The 23,003-nt window shown below is 37.8% G+C and overlaps 1 protein-coding gene across 1 annotated transcript in view; it reads right to left on the reverse strand.

Moving 5' to 3' along the window:
* Nucleotides 1–23,003, reverse strand: part of dbr (debra) — a 75,700-nt gene that overhangs the window by 43,414 nt on the left and 9,283 nt on the right. The window contains exons 2-4 of the mRNA XM_073969788.1: nt 17,838–18,825; nt 3,278–3,409; nt 4–3,215 (exon numbers count right to left, since the gene is read on the reverse strand). Of these exons, the coding sequence (XP_073825889.1) occupies nt 4–3,215; nt 3,278–3,409; nt 17,838–17,978 (3,485 nt within the window). The 5' untranslated portion in view covers nt 17,979–18,825. The remainder of the gene's footprint in view (nt 1–3; nt 3,216–3,277; nt 3,410–17,837; nt 18,826–23,003) is intronic.

Below are 23,003 nucleotides of genomic sequence, written 5' to 3' on the forward strand. Positions count from 1 at the left end.
TACATTTTCTCCTCTTGTTTAGCCTTCGTTTCTGTTGCAACCGGTTTCTCCTTGGTGTCGCTGTTGTTTGTTGCCGGCTTATCTTCTTTATCAGCTTTTGTAGACAAATCAAAACGAACCCTACCCACTGATGAGGGTAATGTACTTCTACGCTCTGTAATACGTCCAGCTGTTGCCTTTTTCCTTGCCACCGGTTCCTTTTTGGCCTTGTCTTTGGTGGTAACATTCTCCTGTCCCATGGTGGCGGCGGTGGCTGTGGAATTTTGACTCTTAACCAAGGTAATTGTTTCAATTTGTTCTTCAATATCATCATTGGCTGTAGAACTATCTACAGACTTATTACTGCGATGTTCTATTACAACATCCTTGATGGTGGATTTTGTGGTAGAATCCGCATCCTGTATAATAGTTGTGGTGGTGGAGGTGGTGCTTTCCTTGTTACGCTTCTGTTCTTGCTCTTGGGCTTGTTTCAAGTTTTTCTTCAGAGCTGAGCGTATTTGTTGCGCCGATTGTTTACCACCCAGGACAGGGAGATCCGTAGCACCAGTGGTGGGTATAAAGTGCAGGGTGGTGTTGACATCCTTGCCTGGTATTTTTTGCAAGCCAATTGCCTCCAATAGTTGTTGACCCAATGCTTTGTTTTGTTTCCGAGAACCTTGTTTGGAGGGGGATGTCTCTGTGCTACTGGGCAACGAAGCTGGAGGAGCATTGCTGTTGTTAACTGTTGTGGTGGGTAATTCTTGTTGGTTAGTATTCTTTGTTGTGTTGTCTTTGTCTAATTTGTTTGGTTCTCCTGCCGCGATGGAAGCTACTGCTGCTACCCCGTTAGATTCCTTGTTACCTGCTGCCACCTTTGAAGACTGTATAACCGTCTTGCGACGCTTAATTATGGGTCGGGTAATAACTGGGGCCGCATTCTGTAATTGTTGGGGTATTACAAAATTGCTTATGTCTATTGGAGGCAAAGTGGAGGCTTGTGGTTTGTTAATGCTACCCTCCTTAGATGGTGTTGTATTAGTGGTGGTGCTGGTGGTTGTGGTGACTGGTTCCACTAGGACAATATCATCATCAATATTGATTAAGGCATCAAATTCGTTGGCATTCTCAGTGGTTTTGTTGTTGGTTACAATTGGAGTATGGGAAATGCTATTAAGTCTCTTCCTTTGACTTATTTGCTGCAGTTGCTGTTGCTGCTGCTTCTTTTGCTTGGCCAACAAAGCCATTAAGGCCTCATTTGCCTGTTCCGAGGAGCTGCCATTCAACAGACCCAATTGAACCAGGAAACTGGGATTGGTTAAATCAATTTCGAAGTTATTTAAAATTTTATTTCCACGTGGTCGGCCATTTTGTTTCTTGGGTTTATCGGTGACTGTAGAGGCTGCTACAGCCGCAGCTGGTGTTACATCGTCTTCCTCATCAGATATAACAATGGAGTCGCGATGTTTTTGTATGCCTGTTGATTTACGTGGTTTCTTGGCCATGGATACTGAAGATTTTGTAGATTCCTTTGAAACTGGACGTTTCAGGTTGGTGGTGTTGACATTTGAATTGAAAGATATGTCCTTGGGCAAACTTTCCTCGGGCAAGGCCGGTACCAATTGTACAGATGTTTCGGGCGGCAGTTTATATGGAATGGCCTTGTTGATTTCCTCTGCCGTTGGATCCAAAATAATGGCCTGAGAACCACCAATAATGGCCTTGTTGGCTGGTGTAATAATATTATTTTTCTTGGTACCTGCAGCAATTGGACCAGAATTACCACTATTCACCATAACTTGCTGCTGCTGGTGTTGTTGCTGCTGATGCAAGGCTTGTGCTGCCAACAGAACAGGTGCCAAATACGGACCCAATAGCTGAGTCAAATCAGTATCCTGCAACAAATTCGGATCGGACATAATATCTGTAAAGCGGGTAGCTTTCAAACGCTGCAATTGCAGCTCCATATTTTGTTTATTCACCGGCCATTTAAGGGCCTTAAGAATCAATTTCAACAAATCAATATCCCTAATAACACGACCCAATAGGATATCCTCCGGAAAACTGGATGTTTTAAGAGGTTGGGCGGCTGCAGCCGTTTGTGGTTGTTGTACTGGAGCAATTGTTGCTGGTATTGAGGGGGGTGCTTGTGGGGCAGGAATTTCGGCAATAACCAAAGTACTTGGTGGCAAGACAGGTGTTGGAGCTGCTGAAACAGGTATATTCACCTCTTCAGATTTTTTAGTTTTATTTGCCGCTGCTGCTGCCTTGTTTTTGGGAGCGGCAATTATAATACGATCGGGTAATTCATCGGCTGCCACTTGTTTAACAATATTCTCAATGAGTAGGGATTGTCCTGGTGCCGTTGCGGGTGCTGGGGGTTGATTGGATTGTAACAAAGATTGCTGTTGTTGTGCCTGTTTTGGTTGGGAACTCTTTAGTAACGATACCTGGCCAGAGCTGCTGCTGCTACCGCTAACATTGGCCTTAATATTGTTCAAAGCCTTTACCAGATTTTTACGTTTCTGCTGTAAAATGGTATTATCGTTAACGGTAATGGCTGGAGTAGGGCCAGTGCCGCTTATGGTCAAGGGAGGTGTTGCCTTTTTATTCACCTCCTTTTCACCACTCTCCCCAGAAATGTTTGCCGGTGTTTTTATTGGTTCAATAACATAACCGCCACTTGAAAATGTGGTCATCTGATTGGGTTGTTGTGAAGTTTGTTGTAAAGATTTTGGAGCCACTTGAGAATACTTCACCACTCTTGCGGGACTTGATGATTTGCGGCCAGAAGAATGGCCTACACTACTGCTGGCGGCATTCAAAGGCTTTTGGCTCAATTGTGTCAAACCGGAGGAGGAGGATAAATTTGTATAAGGTGTGGCAATATCCACCATAATGCTATGACGCCTTTGGGAATTTGAAATCATTTTCTGTTGATTTTCTCTGGTCAAAGGATCGGAGACGGAGACATTAACCACAACTTCTTCTTTCCTTGGTGTTACCTGACCCATTTGCAGGGCAGTAGGAAGTGGTGGTGGTGGGGGCGGTGATGCCATTTGTGTTAATCCTGTAGCAGCTAGGGTTTGGGTTTTAGAACCTGTGGCAATTTCATTGCCATTTTTCTGTCCCACCTTTTCAGCATCTTTTTTGTTTATGAAATCTGAAGAAGTAAATTCGCCATTGTTGGAGGTGTTGTTTGGTTCTGTGGTGGTGGTGCTGGTGGTCGTACCTTTGGGCTGAAATGTGATATGCAAGGAATTAGTGAAAATTGTTTTTCTGTGTTTGATTTCCTACTTACCAAACTACTAAACAGGAAATCCCGAAAAACTTGCTGTGTATGTTTGGCGATTTTAGACAATGAGGCTGTGGCCTCAACTTGACGAAAGCAGGATTTGCATAAAACCTTTGGTAGAGCATCATTTTCAAAAATCTAAAAGTAAGAGAAAAGCAATTTGAGGTTAGTATGGAGTGGGTTCAGGATAAATCATGTTAAACAGTAGACTACTATACGAGGAAGCAATATGTCGAATCTGTAGAATAAGGACGAGCGGAGTTGAGGGAGCTCTTTCATCTCCGCTCTCTCCATAAAGCTGTGAAAGTTTCGTATGAAAGTTTCAACGTGTGGCTTACGAATTAGTGATTTCGCTTAATGCACATCCATATTTTATTATGCTATTTTTACACAGATAATCTATTATCTCAACACTGTTGTGAACATGACATCGAAATACGCCAAATAAAAAAAAATGTCATCGCACAAAACCAGTTCTCCTTCACCTTGTATGTTGCGTTTTACAAACTTTTTTGTTTAATGTGTGAGTTTGTCATTGATCCAACACGTTTAACAAATAATTGTTGATAGTTTGCAGTAAATTGGCATGTGTGTTTGGTTTTGTTGGAACGACCCAGCAAAATTTGACGGAAGGGGTTCTTTGCGATGACGTGATTTCATGTCATCTTTTGCATTGGTTCAAAGGAAGTCGTGAAAGATCCGATCTTTTCATTAGGATTTGAACCAATGCAAAGGAAGTCGTGAAAGATCCGATCTTTTCATCAGCATTTGTACCCATTCCATCGATCCAATAGAGACGATGTTTGTGTTTTTATTTACACACCTGTTTATTTTCATTTTGTTATGTTCCAGTACTGCAAAAATCTACTAATTTTTACTATTTTTTCCGATAACATAAAGGAAAAATTGTTATCGTAGTAAAAATAAGTAGATTCTTGCAGTTTCTGGAACAGACCAAAGTTGTTAGAACTGTCGTCGTGATGTTGTCTTACATTTCCTGCATATCAAACAACTAAAACTTCTAAACAATTTGTATTATATGAAGTCCCAACCATCGAGCTAAAAATAGAATCGGACTGCACACATTGCTATTTTAAAAGTTCCCTTGTCTGTTCTAAATCTGACATAGAATGAAATCAATCAAATCTCGCTTCTTGGAATTTGAAAAAAAGTCCGAAACGAAAAGGAACAAGAATCTGAAAATAAAGAAGAAACTACTTTTGGAAAGAAACAATTAAAAATAAATTAATTAAGCATAAATGGTATTTTCCATAAAAAGTCTCCCCTCCCCGTTCGTTACATTTTGTTCTTAGAGATCCCTAAAGCAAGCCGGTTTGTAGATCCCTACATATTTCCGTCACTAAACAAAAGAGTATACATTACCAAAATGTTGTTATAAAATAAAAAAATTATAAAATAAAAGTAATTTACGAAATAAAAATACTTAAAGGAGTGAATTTGGAGTCCATGTCGAAATCTGAACTGGTGATGGGAAGATAATTGAAAAAACCTTTTGTAAGATGAAAGAATATCAGTTGCGGAGAACGGAGGAAGTAATCTTTTGCGTTGCAGCGGTGGTGATTACATTGCAATTTTGGATGTAAACTTTTGAAAAACTAAACTGATAAATTAATTGTAGCTATTTCATGAATTCGTTTGAATTAATAAAGAGTTTTGTTTTTCATGAAAACCAAAGCATTGGTTAAAATGACATGTCAAAGCATGGGTGAAAATGACGTGTCAAAGCATTGGTGAAAATGACATGTCAAATCATTGGTGGAAATGACATGCCAAAGCATTGGTGGAAATGACATGTCAACGCATTGGTTAAAATGACATGCTTAGGATCCAGAAAAGAACGTCATCTTTTGGGGTCCACGCTCATATAAAATTCATCGATGAAGATGCTAAAAAGATGACATGCTAGATCACTTGCACCCATGATTGAATGTCATCTTTGGCATCGAACATTTTGCTGGGGAAGTGATCACTATTGACAATAAGTATGCCACAATCTCAATGGGAACACTACCCTTTATCGGAATATATTTTGGATACAATTATAAAGTCACAAACAAGTAAAAACGGCGTTATGTTCGGCCGGACCCAACTTTTTGTAGCCCCACCATAAAAATACATAAAACCAGATTTTCAACAAATTCGGTTGAATGATGTAATATTCTTAAAATCGGGAGTTTCCGTTCTACGTGGGCTATATGAACAATTCTTTGCAGAAATGAAGGAAGGAGACTAAATACAAAATTTCAGCTATTTCGGTACGATAGTGAGTGAGGTCACAACCTTTAAAATATCGAAAATCGGGAGGTACCGTTCTATGGAGGCTATATGCAGATTTGGACCTATACCGACAAATTTCATATGGAAAGTTGTATATCCTTAACGAAGACTAAATAACAAATTACAGCCATTTCTGTGGGATATATAGGCCACAACCATCAAAATACCTAAAATCGGGAGATACCGTTCTATGGGGGCAATATGAAGACGTGGACATATACCGACAAATTTCAGGTGGAATGTTTTATACCCTCATTTCTAACTACCAAATTTAATCCATTTTGGTGCGTTATTGAGGCCACAACCTTCAAAATACCGCAAATCGGGAGGTACCGTTTCATGGGGGCTATATGAAGGCGTGGGCCTATACCGACAAAATGCATATGGAAAGTATAATACCTCCAACGAAGACTAAATGCCAAATTTCATCCACTTCGGTGCGTTAGTGAGGCCACAATCTTCAAAATACCGAAACTCGGTAGGTACCGTTCTATGGGTGCCATATGAAGACGTGGACCTATACCGGTAAATTTCATATGGAAAGTTGTATGCCCCCAGCGAAGACATAATACCAAATTCCAGCTTTATCGGTGGGATATTGAGGCTACAATCTTTAAAATTCCAAAAATCGGGAGGGAACGGTCTATTGGGGCTACATGAAGACATGGACCTATACCAACAAATTTCTGGTGGAAAGTCTTATACCCACAATTAAGAATAAATAAAATTTTAGCCATTTTGGTGGGATTTTGAGGCCTCACCGAAACGGAGGAAAATCCAGGACCAATATGGATATGTTCAGTTTGTCACATCCCTATCCACCACACTCAAACTTCAGTGAGATGCAATAGATGCCGAGTGTTTTTATCTAAGAGGCTGCTCCGGGCTCATCCATGTGAACACAGCCTCCAGAAAGACGTCGTCGTCATCAGTCCACAGTCCCCCAACAGCAGCCGCACACGCAGTTCTTAACATAAATCATTGCTGTTCCAAACCCAGATACTACATCCTTTTTGTGATTTAATTGCAATGGATTCCAAGGTAAGATCGAGAAAATATTGGACTTCATGAGTCCGGAGAATATCATTGTCGCGACAGTGCATCAAACCAAGCGCAGCAACAACCGCAGCTTACAGCGTTGTGATGGTTACAACATACTGAGGAATGAACGCACTAGAAGCGGAGATGGGGGATTAGCTTTCCTATTGCACCATTCTGTTCAATACTGGCCTATCTCTAATGTGCCTCACATGGAATGTTGGGGGGTAGCAGACAGATGTGGAACTGCCGTGGAAGTATTGCTTAACGTATACATTTCGTACTCCAGGTTATAAACCCACCACTAGCCCCCTTCTGGAAGGTCATAATCGTCTCGTCTTGAGGGACTTCAATACTCATCATGAGTTGTGGCATTCGGTTCTCGGCAATAACTAGAAGGGTTTTGTATCGCCAATGAGGACGCGCCCACCACAATTAGCGGATAATGTCACAGTTCGCCAGACATAAGCATCGTGTCAACTGGTCTGACAAATGACATCATCTAGCAACCCGTCGTTTTTCTTGGGTCAGACCTTCTCCCCATAATTGTCTCCATTAGGAGACCTCTCGATTTCATCACCTGAAATGAGGCTCCCACTGAACATATTGATCGACGGTGTACAGATTCCAACCACTAACTACCCCAAAATATTGGGTGTAACGTTCGATAGCATGTTTAAGTCGTCCGCGCAAGCCACAGCTATTTGCGATAAGATCAGAAGTAGGAACAAGGACCTGAAGTCGCTGGCCGGCAGCACTTGGGGTGCTGACATCAGTCATGGAAAATACAATTGGCTTAGAGAGAGTTCAATAATCACCGCTGCAGCGATCTGTCCAACCCTTGTGATGTTAGGGTAGCTGAGAGAACTTTCCAGGACATCATAACTGCGGGATCCGCTGGTCGAATACCCGATGTGAGACCACACTTTCCAACAGAGGCGGCTGGATTTGTAAATGAGCGTTATGAGCTTCGTCGAGCCAACCGCAAGTACCGCAGAATGGTGGATGAGCATAAGAACAAGTGATCAAATTATCTGAGAGTTTCAACATTGGAGGCGGAATAAGTGAATTGTGGGCAACGGTTAAGTCACTCTCGAACTCTGGAACAATGGGAAGATAGAACCTACGCTGCCTGAACCGAAGAGGTGCGCAAGTTATTTTAGTATTAGATATCTTTCTGTCGAGGGGGAACCACCAAAATTTTCAATGGATGATGTTGCGACTGCCATCAGCCATCCAAAGCCTTGAGACTTGATGGAATCTCCATGGTAATTCGGATGAGCCGGGTGTTGAGTATCTCACCAAAGTTCTTAACCAGTCGTTAGTCACACATTCCGTTCCCGAAGTCCGGAAAATCGGCGGCTATTGAATCCAGCGAAGGTGAATCGTATCCTGAAAGAATTGGGAGCAGACCTTAAAGTAGACCATCGTGGAAATCTTAGCGACTATATATCACCAGTCTTCAGATTTGAAAATATAGATATCGTCATCCCTAGTGGAGATGTCTGGAACCGAAGTAACCCTTTTCTGTACGGTCTGGCCTTCTGGTAAAGTTTGAAACGTTGGATAATAAATTATATGAGTGGACGCCAGTTGTACGTGGAATTCAGGAACAAGAAGCCCAAGCAGCGTAGAGTGAAACAGTTAGTTCTACCCCCTCCAGACAGAATTGAGATCGTAACGTATGCGGATGAATTTTATAAAGGCTGAACTCCTATTTGATCCTCATCTTACCACCTTTTTCCATGCGAGGAATATGCAAATATCCGCCACTTAATTTACGGCAACTCTGTTCACCAAATGGACTTGAGTGGTGACCTCTGAGTTGAATTTCATGTTCGATGATAGCATAATTCCGACCAAAAACTACCACAAAATTGTAGGGGTTACATTCGACAGCATGTTCATGTCGTCCGGGCATGCCACAGCTACTGCGACAAGCTGAGATGTAGGGACAATGTCCTCAAGTCGAAGAAACCTTGTTGACCACATATAACTCGATAAGTCCGTGTATATAAGTGTAACGCCATGGTAAAATATATAAATCGGTGAGAATGCCGTCCTGAGAACTGCAACAGGGTATCTTCTCATGTCTTCAGTGGACCATTTAGATGAGGAAACAAAAATTCTTCCAGTACAGCAACACAATGGCATGCTTTCGTTGCTGTATTTTCTCGGTTGTTGCCGTGAGCCATCCCAATCACCATATGGTGGATAGGACTCCCCCAACCGGGCATGTCTGACATGCCATGTCAGCAAGGATCTTCCCATCAAGCAGGTTTAAATGACATTCACACGGATGCAGTTGTAGATGCAATAAACAACAATCGTGTGAATGCGGTCTGCGGAGAACATCACATATATCTCAGCTGAGTAGCACCAGCTGCCGCTACAAACCAGAGTAGTTTTGGCTAAACTATGCAAAACATCTATCCCGCATGTTGCACAGGCCCGCACGACACACTGCATATTTTCAACTGCCCCGCCAAGCCTACTTAACTAACTTCAGTAGATCTGTGTTACATCACATAGAAAAAGCCACGTTCCTAGAACTGGAGACAGAACCATAGCCAGATTAAGCAGGAAAACATGTATAAAAACATCAAATACAACAACAACTACATCTATCAAACAAACCACCCTTTTGTCAACATTTTCGGAAACATTTCTTTGAAGAAAGAACAAAAAAATTATGGCATATTGAACCTAGGTGCTAGGTGTAAAGAGCCATTTGGCCAACTCTATTAACCAATAGAACAAATTCACTACTAAACCTCAGCGTAGGTGAAATCAGGGTAAAGACAGGAGTCCCTACCTGGCACTGTTACATTGGAGCATTTACCAATAAATGGAACAATGACGGCGTTGATTATTGCAGACTCTGCCAAGATGAAGAAGAGACAATAGAGCAGCACCTCTTATGTCGATGTCCAATGCTTGCTCTCAAGCGGCGCGGCTTAACGGGTGTATTTTCTCCAAGAAGTCCTACTTTCTTACTCAGCGATAGAGCCTGTTGCCATCAATAATATCATCAAAAATTTTAAATGGATGGGACAGCGAAATCCGAATGTGTAAAGTGCAACCCCAACGGATTTTTACTTATCACGTCGGTGGACATTATACTTTCGTAACAATATTTCATTACGAAGGGTATAAAGACTTCGGCTTGGCCGAACACAACACTTTGTTATTTAACGCTTATTTAAGGGTGTCATCGAATCGAAAGATTGATCATGAAAAGTCTAGTTTTCAATTTTCTCAATAACCAAAAGTTTACCTCCTTTTTAGGCTTTTCAACGCTAAAATCTAATAATTATTTATCTAATATTATTTATAATGGAATATATATTTGTATATTCCTAACAAAAATACTGGATTTTTTAAGTCACACAAATATGTAGGTATAAACTAAAAACTCCGTTTGCATCTTACTCTAAAATTTATTACGATTTTTTTTCCTACTGGGTACCTTGTATATTCATGTGAAAATATGCACTTCAAATGCCGACAGCAAGTACAAATCTACAATAGTACAGTAAACTAGAAACCTGTATATGTATAAAAACTCCAAAAAACACCAATAACAAGTTTTTGACAAGCAACAACAAAAACCATTACAGCAAACATATAACGACCGCGACGACTATCATAAACAATCCTTTGTTGCTTAGTACCCAGCAAGCATTTTCTATCGCAATAACTTTTTTATCATTTAAGCAGGGTTTAAAATGCTAACGCCATATTAGCAAAAGCACCGAATATTTGCAGCTTTGCCTGCTAAAATTTCTTCGAAATATGTTTAGCAACAATGAACAACGGCAACATGTAGCAACAAATTTCACAAAAATATTGCTAGCGATGCTGATGCTATTCGATATTGTTGCTGTAATAAAAAACAATCGGAGACGCATATTCATATTTTGCAGCACACATGATCAACACATATCAGAAAAGATAATAAGCAACAAAGTTTCAATGGCTTAGCCATGTTTTCAGCAAACAATTGTTTTTGAGATCAGGGTTACCAGTGTAATGCATTAAAAATCACGATATAATTAATTCCAATTTTTCGTTCAAAGGACATGTGAATTTTTGGTGAAGCCGTTTAATATTTGTTTTTGTTAATTTTTAACAATTATAATTAGTATTTTTTATTTTTTACCATATGATGGAGGCATTTTGACATTAAATGACACCTTTTTTATTACTGCGTTGGCAACTCTAACCACAAAAACACACTCGGTGGCTAATTCTCTGCGACGAATGGTCAGCCGACTGCTAAATATGTAGCGTGGATGTCGATTATGCCTAACGAAAAAAAGATTAGGCGTAAAAAACGAAATAAGCAAAAATGTACAAAAATAAATATGCGTTCGGTTGCTTATTTAGCCGCGTGTGTCAATATTGTGTAGCAGTTGAATAGCAGTTGTATAGCAGTTGAAGCCAGCATCTAAAAACATTAGCTAATGCTAATGTTTTTAGATGCTGGCTTTTAAACCCTGCATTTAAGGCTTAAATTAATGGTAATAATCGAAAGTGTTTGTCTGTATAGGTGATAGAAAGTATCTGCATAGGCAATAGTCGTACGCCGTAAGGATTGTTCATCAATAATCGCATTTCCATCTTTTTTCCTGACACTATCAGGGCAATCATGAATATTTCCCTCGGAATTTTCCGCACGGAAAATTATTTTAAAAAGTGAAATTCGTTTAAAATCAACGGAATGAACGTGTCGTCCCATGGTACAATAATACAGGTAAAAGCAAGTCCCAGCTGATTAGATTCACCCGTAATACTAGTGTCAAAAACAATATGAAGTTTAATACATGTTGTTCTTTTCGTTAATTGTCAATTAATATTTATATTTTTTACTTTCTGATAAACAAAAATAAAACACATAATTTTGAAGTTTAGACTTCACTGCTAATACTTACATGCGAACTTCGAATAAATAGATCAGCAAAATGCAACTTTCGAATGGTGTAAGAGAACAAAAGGCCGTTTATAATGGTGTGTCAGGAATTTGCGGATACAGGTCAGCGCTATATTTATTCATGGTAAAGTAGGTATTTATGCACGTAAAAATATCTCATTGCAGACAAGGATCTGATGGAATACATTATGAATGGAATCTCAATATATTGGATGCACTGTGAATTATACGGAATAAGATAATTGCAGAGTATGGTTAACCTTCTATTATGAAACCTCAGACGTGTTATTTTGGCTAACTATGGCGAACAAGATTTGTTCAAAATATCCCTAGCATGCCCCTTTTGCTAAGGAAGAGGTATCAGAACAGCAGTTTCGTCTCAAGTGTTGCTGTGGTTGGCATCACGAAAGCAATCCTATGTGGTTGTTGTTTTTAGCTACACAAAACGTCAAGCAATGGATTAAACAGAACATAAACCCACGTTCAGATTTCGTAAATCTAAACTTACTATAAGCCCGTTTAAACTCTCCTTTCGTTACCACTTTTTTTATCCTTACACCTGTAGGATGAAAATAGTGAACCCATTTTTCATCTAGGAAATTCAAAACAAACAAGTTTTAGGGATAATGTCCAAACACACTGATTTTATTTAAAACATGTACATACATAGAACAAAATATATTTTATATATCGAATTGAGATGTTTCATTTGTTTATGCCGTATAAGGACTCAGAAATAGAGATGTTTGCTTATCCTGGCAATAACATCGGCTGCATTTCTTATTACACCAAATATGGTGTTTTCTGCCGTACTGCCTCACCATCGGCTTTCTTGATTTGTTTCTAGCGGTTTTTATTCATTAATGTTGATAAATTTCATTATACATACATATGTTCCCACAACATCCCCGAAGGGACAAGTGAGACTTCTCTTATATCAGTGAGTGCACGCCGATTCATACTGGCTCAATGATATGGGACCTACTTTTTATCGCCGAGTCCGAACCGCGTGTCTTACGATACCACTTGTAGAGAAGGTTTTCAAGGCTGAAATACTCAGGAAATGTCGCCAGTATTACTGGGGGGAATTTTGCCACCGTTATAAATTTGGTGTTGCTTGGCCTGGGATTCGAACCGCAGACCTTCTGAGTGCAAGGCGGACGTGCTAACCATTGCACCAAGGTGGCCCCAAATTTCATTATGAGCCGTGGATTTTTCTTTTCTTCGCATATATGTAATATATTTGGATTTGGTTAATTGAAAATTGTGATTCAATGTACCCATCTGAAATTAACCATGAATTATTAGTAATTTTGGATATTTAGATGCAATGATACTTACCACAGTCAACATTTTTGAAGAAAAGTACCACGTGGAATTATTATTGATGTTAGTTTAATTAGTTTTTAATTCATTTATTGAATTTACATATATTTGTATTTCATTAAACCAATATTTATGTGACTTCAAACCATATTGATATTTTTTTTACAATTTTCAAAAATGAAGTTGACACTAGTATTACGTACAACAACAAATTTCTATATGGTTGTTGTATCGATTGTTGTACAACAACACTTGGTTTTACCTGTAATAATTGTACCATGGTGTCGTCCTATTACAGAAAATGAGAGCCGAATGCGATTGTTTTTTGTAAATGGAGTGTGAGTAATTCACTTCCAAATGCTTACAGGGTATATGCATGGCAAACCAAAACAGAATAAAACTTCAAACGAACAGCATCATTAATTGCATCGAAAACATCAACAGCGGCAGCAGCAGCAGCAAAAAACTATTCAACCAAAATCAGTTGTAAGAGGTGAAAATATCCAATTTGCAAATGTTTGCACTAACACCAAATAAAACTACAATGAGATTGGTGGGTAGGTGCAATGGTGTGCGTTTAACTCACTCACGGACTGCATTTGGGAATGTGTGTTGTTACTGCAAAGACAAAAACAACAACACCATGCAAAGAGTAATAGTAAAACACCAATACACATCCAAATAAATAATATGCCGAAAAAAAGTTTGAGATATGCAAAATAGTGTTGCCATATTTTTACCAATAACACTATGCAACACTGAAAATGCAACTTCTAGTATGCATTTTTTAAAAGTACTATTTAAACTACAAAAACCCTAGTTGGGTTTTGTCCTGTCAGATCCAGTTCGGGTTTTATGGCCTCATCTAAACCGGGCTAAATCTACACTTTTTTGTATTTATCAGGCCTTTATCTCAGAAACGAATAGGAATTTGGCATTGCTGTGTTTGACAATATTGTAGCCCTAAACTAGTAAAACTTATCTTTTTAAAAAACCACATAAGAAAAACTCCATCTAGGGCATACAAATCTATAAAATATAGAAAATTTTACATAATTGCTGAAATTCAGATCAGTATCGGCTAAACTATTGGGAGTTGAACCAAGTAACCTTTCGTAAAAATCCTTCAAATAAAGTTCTCAGCAATTCTTTTGAACATTCTGAAACTCTAAAATGTCTACTTCATGCTGTTTCAGCGGTATTTTGCATCATATCTTTTACGACACGTATTTGAAACACAGTTCATTCTCGCATTTCGGATTTCACTACATTATTGACATTTTTATTAAATCGTCGATGAAAAATGTACTGAGAACAAAGGCATAGAGGCATTTTACAACAATGACATGTTCTGAAGAGTTGTGTATTACATTCCAGGGAATATTTTTCCAAAGAAAATATTTAGAAAAAATTAACGGTTTTGGACATACGGTGCGAAATGTATAAAAATTGTGGAATTTTTGCATATATTGTGAAATTTGAGGCAATAAGTGCAGTTTTTCGAGTTCATTATTTCTCCAAATATTTTATTGTTGTGCTTATCTACAAATTTGCTTCAGAGGTCAAAAGAATATTCGCTTTGGTTTCAGAGATATAGACCCGAATTTCTTTAAAAACTCAATATTTAACCATGTTTAGATGGGGCCATAAAATCGGAACTGGATCTGACACAACAAAACCCAACTAAGGTTTCTTGTCGTTTGGGCCTGTACTTTCAAAAAATCCTAAGTTCGAATTGTTTGCACAAGATCAACTTAAAAATGTTACACAGTGTAATGGGAATGGGAGGAATAATATGTGCCAATTTTTTTAGTATACATACATATATGTATATTTGTAAAAAAAAAATCCTCGCTGCACAGCTCATGACCACAGTATTTATATAAACAACCACTACCACGAGTTGTATTGAACTAAAACTGAACAATTAGCTTCATTTCGTTTATGAAGAAGACTAAATACCTAATTCCAGCAATTTCGATGGATTTTTGTGGCCATAACCTTCAAAATACCGAAATTCTGGATATACCGTTCTATAGGGGCTTTATAAGGGCGTGGTCCTGTACGGACAAATTTTGGGGGGGGAAAGTTTTATACCACCAACAAAGGCTAAATGCAAGATGTCAGCCATTTCGGTGGAGTATTGAAGCCACAGCCTTTAAAATACCGAAGATCGGAGGGTACAGATCTATGGGGGCAATATGAATGCGTAAACCTGTATCTACAAATTTCAGATGGAAAGTTTGGCACCCCCAACGAAGACTAAATACCAAATTTCAGCCATTTCGGTGGAACATTAAGGCCACAACCTTCAAAATACCGAATATTGGGATGTACCGTTCTATGGGGCTATATGAAGTCGTGGACTATACCGACAAATTTAGAGAGGAAAGTTACCCCCAATGAAGACTAAATACCAAATTTACGCCATTTCTGTGGAATATTGAAGCCACAACCTTCCAAATACCGAAAATCGGGAGGTACAGTTCTATAGGCGCAATATGAAGGCGTAAACCTATACCTACAAATTGAAGCGACAACCTTCAAAATACCGAAAATCAGAAGGTACAATTCTATGGGGCAATATGAAGGCGTAAACCCATACCTACAAATTTCAACGAAGTCTAAATACCAAATTCCAGCCATTTCGGTGGAATATTGAGGCCACAAGCTTCAAAATACCGAAAATTGGGAAGTACCGTTCTATGGGGGCTATATGAAGGCGTGAAGCTAACCGACATATTTAGAGGAGAAAGATTATTGCTCCCAACGAAGACTAAATACCAAATTCAATCCATTTCGATGGATTATTGTGGCCCTAATCTTCAGAATACCGAAAATCGAGAGGTACCGTTCTATCGGAGCTATATGAAGGCGTGGACCAATAACGAAAAATTTCATATGGAAAGTTTTATACCCCAAATGAGATATGTCGAATCCACTTGTTAGATTCAAATGAAGGTTATTTGTTTGGCACCAAAGGCTAAGTTGTTCAAATCACTTTGCAGATTGTTAATATCGTGCAATGACTGGACTTTGTAGAAAACCTTTAAATCATCTGCATATAAAAGAAATTTTGATGTAGTAAAACAGGATTTATCAATAGATTAAAAGGTAGGGGCTCAAGAATACGAATATTATTTACGTCACATTTCGAAATTTCATCAATATTTGGCATGCATTGTGTGTTTAGTCACTAAATTTTTTTTAATACAATTTAAATATGTAATAAAAATTTAATCATAAATGTTACTTTCATATAAGGTCTGTCTGGTTACTAGAGTTGGGCAATCTAGTTCCCGGAGCGGATCGATCTTTCTAGTTCCTTTTCCCAAAAGGAACTAGTTCCTTAATATAGTTCCAAATAGTTCCGGGACCGATGTAGTTCAATGAATCTTTTTCATTCGTCGTTCTTTTGTTTCCTTCGTTCCATATAGTTCCAAGACCGATATAGTTCAATGAAACTTTCTCTTTCATCATTATTTTTGTTTTCGTAGTTTGGTGGATTAATTGACATAAAAATAAATAAATTGCAGCGATTGTGATTTACGTTTATTTAACAATGTGGCAGCATCTGAATAATGAACAAAACGAACGAGAAAGATCAAAGTGAGTGTCGAATTGTAGAAGTGAGAATGGAAGGAACTATATGAACTATGTGAATGCAAGAGCTGGATAAAGTTTCAATAGTTCCTTGTCCGGAATAGTTCCTTGGAACTAGTTCGTTCCGGAACTACACAACTCTACTGGTTACCCTAAAATTTTTAACAATTTGTACCAATTATTGCTCGAAGTCGTCTGTTAACACAAAAGTCCAGCAAAAGAGAGCGAATCGAGAGAGACATTTTGACAGTTCTTTTACTGAGAGTTTGCAAATTCTTGCTGGACAAATTTCCTCTAGCAAGCACTTGAAACTCTTCTTCTCTTCGTTCTTCCTGTAAACAAAAATCAGTTTTCAATTTTTCGGTGATTTATGTTAGTGCAAATTGAATACAATTTTATTGGGAAATACATAAGCAAGTCAATTGTTTTGTTTTTTTGAGAACCAAGTTGCAAAATGGAAAAATTCTTTTTTGAGGGTCATTTTCTTTTTTATTTTTAATAAGTACAAAATTTTTGCTTGCTTTGGTTCCTTTATTGGCGGACAAATTGTTCTGTTTTGGCAAGTCAGCTGATAACTAGCTGGTTCTTGCAGGGAAGGCATCTGTTTACTTTTAAATTTTTCTTGCAAAAGAGAATAAAAACTCCTTATGGCTGTATTACACCATTTGATTTTTCACATGTATGACATCAGCTGGTCTGTATATTAGTATACCCAGAGTGACAACATACATGTGAAAAAGCATATGGTGTAATATACATAGCCATTACTCTACGAAGAAGTTCTTGCTGAGTTAGGAATGTCGTAAGAGCATTTTCTCAATCAAAAGCCATGGGATTGGCATGTAAGAATACACTTTTAATATAAGGGCCGATTGCAAGAAAACAGTACGGTTTAGAGGAAAAAAGTTGCTATTAAAAAATGCTTAAAAAGTTTTAAAAAATATCATTTTCATTAAAAAATTAATTAAATTCTCACAAAAAAAATTCTTGGCGCTAAGTGGTTTAATGTTTTTTTCGATTTTTATTCTGAAAATAATTATTTAGTGGCGTCAGTTTTACAAAACATGTCCTCCTGATATGGCAACCCTGTACAATTTTTTGCACTATGCGTATTCTGTAAAAACGATTTGCTCATGTGGTTGTAGTAGTAATCGTAGGCCGTTGAAAATAAAACAAACTGTAAGCACTAACAACAACAGCAAAACAGCGATTGCCTTTGATTTAATATTGAGAATGTGCAAGTTTTTTTTCAACAAAGCGGTATTTATTCTACGAGTTGTATTCTCGTTTTGAAATATAATTACGTAAAATTGCAGCCTCCTAAAATTATTTTAAATTGAAAACCCTTGAAGATGACAATAAACTCACCTTTAAATAAAGAAATTTATCCAATTTGTCACGTAAACCGGGAGTTTTCAAAATGTAAACACACTCGGCAACAGAATTTTTGCCTTTGGTATTGACGGCACAGACACGGCATAAATATTCCAAATTTGAATGGAAATCCATGGTGGTGATGTTTTGGGTGAGAAAATATTATTTAACGTCAAGATATTCAGTAATGACGATTATTAAAGATATTGGTAAAATCAAGTATAAATTTGTGATGAGTTGTTGTTACTGTTTTCATTAAATCATTGTCAATATTTTGTAAACTTCATGTTTTAGCCACTAGTTTATCACCTTGTGTTTTTATTAGATATTCACTCGTTCACATTAAATGTGAATTAACATTTGAGTTTTGTTTCACTTTCACTCTTCTGTTGTTGTTTTTTTTTTCGTTTTTGCAATGCAGATTCTTTATTCATTTAGTATTTCATACTCATAATTCTCAAACACGTTAAATAATTTGTTTTCATTTTTTTACACTTGAATTCTTTTTATTATTAGCGGTTACTTTGTTGGTATTTTGTATTTTAATCTTCTTTTCCTCTCTTATTCTTATTGCTATTTGTTTTGCTGTGATGTTTTTAATTTTTCATTCTATTAAAATATTTTTTGCATTGGTGTTGGAGGAAGTGTGTGTGTTTGTTTTTAAGCAAGAGATTTTTTTCTGTTTCTTGCTTTTGTAATAGTATGCGTTTGTTATTCTTTTCCTTTTCAAACCACTTCACACATTATTTTCTTAAGTTGAAACACAACCGACTGCGAGACACTGTAAAATTGTTATTCTCTTAATTGCACTCTCACTAACACCTTTGTTGCCATATTCCGTTTTGCCACCCACATTGTTCTGTTGGCTGGTTGGTTTGGTTGTATTCTCCTCCTCAGCTGTTGCTGTTTATCTTTTTTAACGTGAGCATTGTTGTTTTGACTTTGAAAATAGGAAGTGGTTGCCACTTCGTTTTTTGTTAATCTGAAGATATTGGTTTGAGATTAAAGAGGGTGTTTTCGGTTATATTTACACTTAAGTTTTTTTCACTGATGTGGTTTAGTACAGTTCAATGACCTTTTATAATAAGGTAAACAAATTATTCTATAATCTAATTCGAAACGAACAAATAAAAGGGGGTAAAGTTTCCGACCCGGAACGAAGTCTTGCACCTTGAATGGTATGCGGAAATACTTCCCTCCCCAGCCTTAAGGCCAGGGATGAAAATTAAAATGTTCGAGAAGATACTAAAAGCTGGCCTTTTTGACTAAAATGGCACTAACTCTCGAATGGAGAAATCTATTTTGACCATATGTCAGGTGTATCGGTTACTTCTTCGTGTACCTCCCACACAATATTTCATATTTTTTCCGAAAAAGTGCACTTTACGGACATATTTTGGGCGGTTTTATGTACCCAATTGACTTGAGGAAACATCATCCCGGCCAGGGGTCGTGTTCGGCGTCGTTCGTCTCCGTCTAATCCACCAATGATCGGTGTCGGTAAGATGGAACGGACGCCGTGAATGGGTACATTTCAGAAATTGTTTAGGCTTGAGGGAGTATATTGATGGGGATTATGTTGCAGTGCGTTGCGTTGGGATACGTAGTCGAAATGCAAAGACGACTTTTCATTTTTTGATCTTTAGCATTAAGTCAACCGTCGACTTTTTGATTTTTAGATTGTGATCATAGTCAACTAAAATGATTTTTCATCGATTTTAGAGCTTCTTTAGAAAATTTGTGGTTAGAAAATTGAAAGTAGACCATGAATTCTCTATAACGAAAAGGCGATATGGATTTTTAGACTTTTTAAAACTATGTCGACTTACAATCTGTCGCAAAAGTTAGTATGCAGCAAAAAGCACTATATCTTATTGAAAACAAAAAATTAGTTCAATTTGGTAGACACGAAGGTAGTCTTCGGTGATAACAATGAAAATTGTGCGATATTTGCATTCGTTAGAAAAGGGACGGTTCCACAAGGCTTCTGCGGTGCATACTAATCGTTGCGATATAAATTTTGGGCTTTTTGGAATTTGAACCGTACATTTTCCAACGAATGCAAATATTGCACAATTTTCATTGATATCTCCGAAGAATAACCTTGTGTCTACCAAATAAAACTAATTGCTTGTTTTTTTAAATAAGTCATAGTGCTTTATATACCTAATACATTTTGATTTCAATGCTGCATACTACTTTTTGCGACAGACTGTACGTATCACTATCACACTTCCGCCATCTTAATCTTCAGTAATCTTCGTCGTCATCAGGTTATGAAACTCCCCCGCAATTTCCCCAACAGCAGTACCAGCCCAGTCCCAGTCACTAACACGGAGTATTGCTCATCACTTTACCTGAGATGGCATTAATGGGAGATCAATGATATTGAGCTTGAATCTTGTGATTCATACCCAGCAAAATAAATTGGAAGTAGTGCAATGTGGACTAGTTCTGTCACGGCATGTTTTGATGCAGTTCAACTGGAGTCGTGAAAAAGGCACTCCAGTCCTCACATTTTAACCGCATTTGGATGCAATCCAAAGAATCACATCCACTTGTCACATTTTAACAACATCCGGATGCAGTTCAACGGAGTCGTGAAAAAGGCACTCCAATTCCTCACAATTTAACAGCATCCGGATGCAGTCCAAACGGAGTCGTGAAAAAGGCACTCCGTTCGCTACATTTTATTAGCAGTTGTTAGAGATCCCTATATGTACATAAATCAGATTGTACATCTCTACAGGCAGCGGCTTTAATTTTCCAAAAAGAGATAAGCGTGGTAACATGTCCAAACATTTGTTAATACAAACTAAATAATATTTAATATTTAAATAATATTTAATTTGTGAACATTTTTCCGGCAACTCACCAGAAGAAAATTTCCCAATGGAGTGCTGTTGGAGTACGTGTCGAAATCTTAACTGGTGATGGGAAGACAACCCATTTAGCAAATGAAGCAAAAACAGTTCAGCTTGGAACAAATGCAAGCGGAGGAAACACGCATGTTTGCGATTGAATTCAATGGAGAATTTTCATAATTTGTGTTAATGTAATAAAGTTGTTAATATTTTTGTTTTGCACAAATAATAAATGCATTTTATTTGTTCTGGCATATTTTGTAATGGCTTGCACAATTTCCGCAGAATGCCTGTACCAAACACGTGCTTTGGACTGCCTCATATTCTACACCAAAGGGTTAGTTAAAATGCAATGCCAAAGGGTCAGTTAAAATGCAGTGCCAGAAGGTCAGTTAAAATGCAGTGCAAAAGGGTTAGTTAAAATGCAATGCCAAAGGGTCAGTTAAAATGCAGTGCCAAAGGGTTAGTTAAAATGCAGTGCTTTGGAGTGCATCTTTCAGTAGTCACGCTCTTGTAAAAATCATCAGTGAAAATGCATAATTTGATGCACATCCAGATCACTTGTACATATCATTTAACTGCATCTTTGGAGGCAAACATTTTGCTGGGTACTTGTGTTGTATGGGGGGGTAGCGTCCAAGTGTGGAACCGCAGTGTTAGAATTGTTGAATGTGTATACCGCGCCGATTAAGAACTGTGTCCCGCGTTATATTATAAGGCCTCGGTTGGAGGGCGATAACTTTGACATTCAACATCAATGAAGAGGCTTTTACCAGAATTAGAGGAGACTGACATTTCTCACAGCATTCTTCCCAATTTTTCGCAGCATTCCAAGTGTCAAATTACATGCAGGAGCCTTGGAATTACCTTGTAATAAGGTCTGATATAATTTTTTGGACGTTAACTCAATCAGAAACGTATAACATTTTTCTACAAACCCGCTCCTAAAGCTTTCAAAGCATCAAAATAAAAGCACCACCAAAGAATCCATGAAATTTACACTGTTAACTAATATGATCTCGTATTATGATCGTTATGGTCACTTAAAGCGCTATAAATGTTGGATTCTTTTACATTGCTGATTCAGTTGATGGTCGAGGATTGTACCAGACCTTATTACAAAGTAATTCCAAGGCTTCTGCATGTAATTTCCCCCTTGGAATGCTGTGAAAACTATAAAATTTATGAGAAAAGTCAGGAATTCTTATATTTAGCGAAGCTTAGGAGCATATATTTTCCACAAGGACAACTTCAAAGCGTGCTAAGATCTCAAAATGATTAGTCCCACTGCATTTTCAGGGTTTTATAAACTACCACACGAGCTATACGCAAAATCTGACCTGAAATAACGGCAATTAAACCACAAATACCTATGTTCCTATTTTGCATTAAAGATATCATGGACAAACAGAGGCATTGGCTAAAGCAAGAAAATGTAAAATTTGTATTGCTTATTCCATAAATTTTACAGTAAGATCCATATTTCAGCGGGGTGTATGTACACTTTTTCCCTATTATTTTTCAATTTTTTTTAGAATTTACCGTTATTCGTGTTATGGAATATATTTTTGTTTTATTTAATACTAGGGGACCCGGCGAACTTCGTCTCGCAGTTTGTTAGGTACAGAGCTTTATGGCTTGGTTCAAACCTATGATACTATTATTGCTATCACCTTGTTCAATGGCAAATATTTCTTTGTTTTGAACTGTTTAGGACGATCTTTGAAGCAGATGCACATTAGACAATTGTACTTTCGACAATTGTCAGTTTGATGAAGAGAGAAGGTACTGAGAGGCAAAGTGTTTCTATTTTCTGCAATTCTTGTTTCTACCACTGAACACGATATTTCACTAAAGCAATTGAATATGAATTTGAATTTAATGCTGAATACAGTGCTTATTTAAATTTGCGTTTTAATCAATTAACCCATCTTAACCTATTTACCCATTTTGATCCGATCGTTATCAGTTAACCACCTTCGTCTGTTTGTATACCCTCCACCATATATGGAGGGTATATTTAGTTTGTTTTTCTGTTTGTAACACATCGAACTAATCATTTGCACATATATTCTTGATCAGGATAAAATTCTAAGACGATCTAGCCATGACCGTCTGTTTGTCTGTCCGTCTGTTGTAATCACTCTAGCTTTCGCAATAATTGAGCTAGAGCGCTATATTTTTGTACCCGAGCGTCTTTTTTTCCATAAACAGGTCAAGTTCGAAGATGGGTTATATCGGAACACTTTTTGGTATAGCCCCCATAAAACGCTACCTTCCGATTTTCGGTATTTTG

Source organism: Musca autumnalis, unplaced genomic scaffold (genome assembly GCF_047663935.1).
Source record: "Musca autumnalis isolate F117 unplaced genomic scaffold, ASM4766393v1 scaffold_2, whole genome shotgun sequence".
NCBI lineage: Eukaryota > Metazoa > Arthropoda > Insecta > Diptera > Muscidae > Musca > Musca autumnalis.